Source organism: Pelodiscus sinensis, chromosome 11 (assembly GCF_052426305.1).
Source record: "Pelodiscus sinensis isolate ZL-2025 chromosome 11, ASM5242630v1, whole genome shotgun sequence".
Lineage (NCBI taxonomy): Eukaryota > Metazoa > Chordata > Testudines > Trionychidae > Pelodiscus > Pelodiscus sinensis.
Window position 1 is genome coordinate 10,982,436 of NC_143062.1, and position 7,252 is coordinate 10,989,687.

The 7,252-nt window shown below is 40.3% G+C and overlaps 1 protein-coding gene across 24 annotated transcripts in view; it reads right to left on the bottom strand.

Moving 5' to 3' along the window:
* Positions 1-320: 320 nt before the first annotated feature.
* PBRM1 (polybromo 1) overlaps positions 321-7,252 on the bottom strand; it is an 89,984-nt gene continuing 83,052 nt past the window's right edge. For all 24 annotated transcript variants that reach the window (XM_075939398.2, XM_075939397.2, XM_075939410.2 and 21 more), the window contains 3 exons: positions 7,147-7,217; positions 4,264-4,480; positions 321-3,318 (listed from right to left, as the gene is read on the bottom strand). In XM_075939398.2, the coding sequence (XP_075795513.2) occupies positions 3,146-3,318; positions 4,264-4,480; positions 7,147-7,217 (461 nt within the window). In that variant the 3' untranslated portion in view covers positions 321-3,145. The remainder of the gene's footprint in view (positions 3,319-4,263; positions 4,481-7,146; positions 7,218-7,252) is intronic.

Below are 7,252 nucleotides of genomic sequence, written 5' to 3' on the forward strand. Positions count from 1 at the left end.
CTATGGCAGCCTGGGTTGGTTTAAATCTTACCGTGCCAATCACCACTGGTTTGTTGCTTCTGGTGATTGCTCTTCAGTTCTTGCTGATCAAAAGGTCATGATTCAATATTCTTTTGGTAGTACAGCCTAGAGAATTCCTGCTGTGTAGAGGACAATCTGAATGCTTTTGTCTACTGATTCTTAAAGCAAAATGAAAATCCCTCTTGCTCCCACATCCTTCCTCCCCAAGGCCTTGATAAAATCTGGATTTGCAACAGAGCTGCTTGAAATAAAATTTTAACAAAAGTCTTCACGGGACAATCAAATCTGGTTAATTCAAATCACTTTGCAAACTATTTTTATTAAAATTAAAAAGCATCAAACAAATTGATGGTATGTACATCTTATAAGCCCGGTTATCGCCAACTTTTTGGATACACAGATGTAAGAAAAAAACATGGATTAACCAGGTCCGAAAACATATGCTGAAAAGTCACTAACACCAACTTTTAAATTTTTTACACACACAAAAAGTTGTCTTTGAATAAAGGAAGAGATTGGGAAGGGAGGACTGGGACAGAGAAGATGAACAATTAATAGTCTCCAAGTACTAAAATACAGATTCTAAATTAATCTATTTTTCACTCTCACAGAAACCATTTCCAATGCATCTTTTTTTTTTAATATGAAAATTTCATTTATGTCAATACAGTGAGTCATGGTGAAAAACAAATTATGGGTTCAAATACTCCCAGAGAGAGACATCTTTTTAACCAGAGTTAGAAAATAATTCTAGACTGTAGCCATTAAACCTTAAATCCTAAATTTTACTGCATTCTCCACTGAAATGCTTGCACTATACAGAGACATGATTTTGAAATAAATAAAAAGTTTAATATAAATTGATTAGGGCCAGCCCAGTGGCCTCATGGCAGTGCGCTGCACTACCATGCCGGAGACACAGATTTGGTTTACAAATCCAATCTCTTGCTCCTGGGCCAGGAGGAGTGGTGAAGGCTCCCTACGGCAGGAAAGAGGCAATGCTGCAGATTGTTCAACACTGACCTTTCTGACAAAGAATGAGATGTACAGATTCCAAAGGGAGTCCCATCCAGTGCCCGAAAGAAAAATTAAAAATAAATAAAAAAATAACTTAACTAAAATTAATTCCAGGCTCTTTGGTGTAATTGTTAATATCTAGCAATAAGAGAATCTGATCGTAGTAACACAGTACATGATGGTTCTTAACACTCAAAACCTAGGACTTGCTGCCTCTCTGATTGAGCTCACTGTCCTGGTTTTGTTGCTAAAAACTGCAAAGCTTATGGTCATTTAAATGTACATTAAAATGATACTGTACACACTGGAGGTTTAAAATATTTGTAAAATGTTTTACACTAAATTTAAATTTAGAGTTGGTTGATTACAAATGGCAGTAATCTAAACAAAGGATATATGTACCATAGTTGTCTTACTTGTAGGGCTCAACTTTACAAATCATTTCTTTCTCTCTCTCCATACTGTTTCCATTTACTTCATACTAGTATCACATATGAAGACCTGGACCTTTAAATGCCTATTAGAAAATATGAAGAATGTTCTCTGTAATTACTGAAAAATTTAACAAATAGCGTAAGATCAATCACAATTTATACTTGCACATCACATTTTCTTCATCACTACAAAGCGTGTCACAGAACTGTTGAGTATTTTAAAGTGAAAATTTGCATATTGTACTTAAGGAAACTTTTTCTATTCCAGTGCTTTTAAAAATACATTTCCTCATGATGAATATTTCACTCTAATGTTAGATGAGAAAATATCAGTCGATTAGGACTAAAAGATTAAATAATTTTGCTATTTCCATTTTTTTGTTAGCTGCTCACCAAAATCATTCTTTTAAAACAAATTAATCATAAAAGAATTGGGCTCTGATAACTTTGCAGTCAAAAAGCTTATTAATTTGTTTTTAACTGTCTGATAAGTCCTGAACAGGAAGTCACAGCCCTGAATTGTGGATAGAACACACCATACCATAGTGATGAAGAAGAAAAAAAAATGCAATGCAAATAGCCTGTTCTCGCCTATCTATAAACCCTGGTGAACACTGTAGTGATTTTACACACACTGAATTATTTAATTTTAAAGCTAGAATTATGTGTTAAATTTCTCTTTAGCCACATGACTTTCATTACAGTGAACCGAAAAGCATACACAAATCTTACCATACCAAATCAGTAACAGAACAGATTTTAAAATCATTTTAAAAATCAAACAGCTGCAGTCTTCCCCTCTCCTTTTATTTACCTTCCAAAACCTAAATTAAATTAATGTCCTGCATTTCTCATGCAAATTTTAATGTACCTGAACCCATGCAAGGAATGCAGTTCCTTACACTGCATTAAGGTGTAAGCAATGTCTCAGCACCCTGAATGCAGATCTTGACAGATCTTCATTCATCATTTCATCTTCATACGCATTCAGTTTGTGTATTCTGTTAATGATCTGGGATTTCAGTAGCCACTGTCGACATCATCCAATAGTTAGACACATTTGGACAACACTGCAGTAAGTATATCTGTGTCCTTTTTACACTAGCCGTCCCACTGTTGCTATGATCAGTGGAGCTGCATTGGTAGTTAATCACAGATCCAGCTGTTGCTAGTTGATGCACCCTTTACTTTTATTTACATAAAGCTTTTCAGTTCACAGCCAACTGTTATTTCTGCTGGAGGAGGAGAACACACATAAGCACATGTACACACATTCTTCTATGAGGTAAACTATGACTAATTTCACGTTCCATTGCATTTTTAAACTAATTTGTAAACACTTATTTGTTTTGTTTTTAACTTTTTTATACAAAAAATGATGGCATCAGATTCTCAGTAATAAGTACAAGAAAGATGAAACTTTGACTACACTTATCAAATATGAAATTGCTTTTCAAACAGAGGGAACATATGCAAAAGTCTGTGTATTAATGACAACTTAACATAACAAAAGTGAAATATGCATATTAAAAATGTCCTTATATAAAAAATGGTCTTGCAATGTACAGCAAAATGCAATAAAAATTGTTGGTTATTTTTCCCATCCCTAAAACAGCTATTGTTCCACAAAACTCCTTATATGTTGGTATCAAAGAAAAAAACAATGTATGTGATTAAACATGTTCTATGTTGTATGCTTGACGGATATTAAGGGTGTCTCGTAGCATCAAATCTCGAAGACGCCACAATGCATCTGCCATTGTGGTATGGGCCCCTTTACTTTTCAACCAGTGTGAAGGAAGACGGCTCTCTTGTTCTTTGGATAGATGGACATCACGTCTTCGTGCTGAATAATTAAGGAACAACTTATTTATCTCATGCCTCTTTTTAAACTGGTTTCCCCACCTCTCATCCAAGATTTCCCATCCCATCTACTGTACTTCTCTACTTCCCAACCCAACCTCCAGTCCCTGAAGAATATTCAGAACATGTATATTTATTCATTATTAGGCTTTCATAGAATCACATAAGAGTAGAACTGGAAGGGACCTCGAGAGATCATCAAGTCCAGTCCCCTGCCCTCATAGCAGGACCAGTTCTAGGAACTAAAAGAATTAGTTGCATGAGTTTTGGTATGCTCCTCTTATTTTCTTAATTTCTGTTATGATTGCATGTGTGTTTTATTATTAAATGATCCACAGTTTTATTAAAATTCCTTGTTTCTGTACAAGCCACCTTACCGATCTTAAAATGTAATAATAATAATAATAATAATAATAATGAGAAACAGGGAGCTTCACACTTGTGTTTTCTGTTGGGACTGAATTAGCTGAATACATATTTTATTATACTTGTATGCTAATCAAGTTTTGGCATAAAAAGTGTTATACTAAAAGTTATACTATAAAACAAGGGTATGTCTACACTACCCCCCTAGTTCAAACTAGGGGGGTAATGTATGCATACCGAACTTGCTAATGAAGCCTGGGATTTGAATTTCCCGGGCTTCATTAGCATAAAGCCGGCGCCGCCATTTTTAAAAGCCGGCTAGTGCGAACCCCGTGCTGCGCGGCTACACGCGGCACGGGGTTCGCACTAGCTGGCTTTTAAAAATGGCGGCGCTGGCTTTATGCTAATGAAGCCCGGGAAATTCAAATCCAATTTCAAGCCATAGTAATTTCAAGTTCATTTTAAGAACACTTTTGTAACTGGCTACCAAGTTAGGACTATGATAACCACTATAAATATAGATCTAAAATAATAAACATGTATTCTACTGCCACTGTCTTACCTGCAAGAGTCTGGTCCCACTTGCTAATACTATTTGATTCAGCACTAAGCCCCTCAATATATTTCAGGTAGGCCTCAGAATGAAGAAGCCTCTGGGTCTTTGGTGGAGGGGAGACAAACATTGGAGTTGTGGGCTGCTGTATAACTGGCTGGCTTGCTTGGCTCTGGCCAGGATATGGAGGTGGGGCCTGCTGGCCAGGTGGCCCAAGCATTCCAATCTGAAATGGCAAACGACAGGAAGAGAGTGAGAGCTATTTTTGTTCAGCTGCATGTAAAAACGACACCAGGTAAAAGGCAGCGTGAAGATTTTCTGCTTTAACCCCATACCTATCTAAGGGTGGCATTTTTACAGTTTCCAAAGAATGCAACAAAATACTCAGATAAGCACAGGTGTCCCACATCAGACACTAGCCTCTTAATTCAGCATCAGAATGAACAACGGTTGAGATTTAAGCACAGATATTTCAATATATAAAACAGAAAAAGATTTTCAGGTGAAACCCTAACATACCTGGGCTCCGTTTTTTCACTGAGGCACACAGGAGAAGGAACTGAGAGGGTTGGGCAATTCCTGGGATAGGTTGGACCTCCCTAGTCCAACACCCTTGGGACCTGACCAGTCCTGATCAAGGGGATTTGCCGGACCAGGAGAGGTCCCTCCCCTTCTGGTCCGTGCTAAAATGCTGCCCCCACCACATCTGCCCTCCCCATAAGGCTCCAGCCTGCCCTGCTGCTGTCTAGCCAGCTACTGAATCATAGAATCATAGAGCTGGAAGAGACCTCAGAAGGTCATCAAGTCCAGCCCCCTGCCCAAGGCAGGACCAACCCAACTAAATCAACCCAGCCAGGGCTTTGTCAAACCGAGACTTAAAAACCACTAGGGATGGAGATTCCACCACCTCCCTAGGTAACCCATTCCAGTGCTTCACCACCCTCCTAGTGAAATAGTTTTTCCTAATATCCAACCTATCCCTCTCCCACTGTAACTTGAAGCCATTGCTCCTTTTTCTGCCATCCATCACTACTGTGAACAGCCTTTCTCCAGCCTCTTTGGAACCTCCCTTCAGGAAGTTGAAGGCTGCTATCAAATCCCCCCTCACTCTTCTCTTCTGCAGACTAAACAAACCCAAATCTCTTAGCCTCTCCTTGTAGGTTATGCGCGCCAGTCCCCTAATCATTTTGGTCACCCTCCGCTGGACCCTCTCCAATGCGTCCACATCCTTTCTATAGAGGGGGCCTCAGAACTGGACACAATACTCCAGATGTGGCCTCACCAGAGCTGAATAAAGGGGAATAATCACTTCTCTGGATCTACTGGAAATGCTCCTCCTAATGTACCATAATATGCCATTAGCCTTCTTGGCTACAAGGACACACTGTTGACCCATATCCAGCTTCTCATCCACTGTGATTCCCAGGTCCTTTTCTGGAGAACTACTACTTAGTCATTCAGTTCCCAGCCTGTAACAATGCTTGGGATTCTTCCGTCCCAAATGCAGGACTCTGCACTTATCTTTGTTGAACCCCATCAGATTTCTTTTGGCCCAATCCTCTAATCTGTCCAGGTAATCTGGACCCTATCCCTGCCCTCCAGCATATCTACCTCTCCCCCTAGCTTAGTGTCATGTGCGAACTTGCTGAGGTGCAATCCATCCCCTCATCCAGGTCATTAATAAAGACGTTGAACAAAACCGGTCCAAGAACTGATCCTTGGGGCACTCTGATAGAAACTGACCGCCAACCTGACATTGAGCTGTTGATCACTACCCGCTGGGTCCGACAGTCTAGCCAGCTTTCTATCCACCTTACAGTCCATTATCCAATCCATAGTGCCTTAACTTGCTGGCAAGAATATTGTGGGAGACCGTATCAAAAGCTTTGCTAAAGTCAAGGTAGATCACATCCACTGACTTTCCCATGTCCACATTGCTCCCTGGGCCAGAGCTCACCAGCTCCTGCTGGCCCTGCTAGGCCTGGAGTTGTGCGTCCAAGGACGGAACACACTAGCCGCTGCCTGGACTGGAGCTTCCTGGCTGCTGCCAGCCCCCTGCTACTGCCCACATGCTGAGGCCAGATCTCCCTGCTGCAGTGCCCGCCCTCCTCCCCTGGGCTCCCAGCTGAGTTGCTGGCACCCCCACTGCACTCCAACCCGGAGCCGGACCTCCCTATGTCTGGACATTATGGTTCAGGATCGTCTGTGATAAGAGAGGTACAACCTGTATTTATTTTCTTAAACTAAATGGTAATCTTAGGGGCAGGAGCTGTATTGTCTTGTGTAACTGTACACCACAACGGGGCCACGGGCATTTCCGACTGGCTCACAGATCAAATCATTTCCCCTCTGCAGTGTTAGAATTAGTCTAGTGAACTGGATGCTCAATGAACAACTTGTGAATACTAATCAACGAGAAGGAACATTTGATCGAATCTGCCTGACTGCTGAAGAACCAGATAGTGTCTTTATGGGTTTTTGAAGAAATAAAGATGGTGTAGCCTGTTTCTTGACGGTTTAGAAACAGAGCAAGGAGTCTTCTCACACACAGATAGGACAAATAATGGTTATCAGCAACTGCACATTGCACAGAAATGACTCATATCAGTCAGGATAGGAAAAAGAAGAATGGTGTCTCATTTAAACTGCAGCGGGCATTTTAATTAAATAGAATTTAAATAACCAAATTAGAATTAGAATTTGGTCAAGAAACACAAATACTTTTCTGTGGGTTCTTTAATGACCGCAAATGGTCAGAAATGCCCTGATTTTACATCTAATTTGAAAGACAACCTGCCTCACAGCACTCACTGGCACACTGGTTCCATATTAACTCAGAGAATACAATGGAGTCTGACTTTTAAAGTTTCATAAAGACAGCAAATTACTTACCGGTTGTCCAAAGGGACTTCCTCCTGGTGCCGGAGCGCCTACCATGGAAGGCACGCTCTGACCTATAACACCTACATTTCAAAATATTAACAAAATTAGTTTTGTT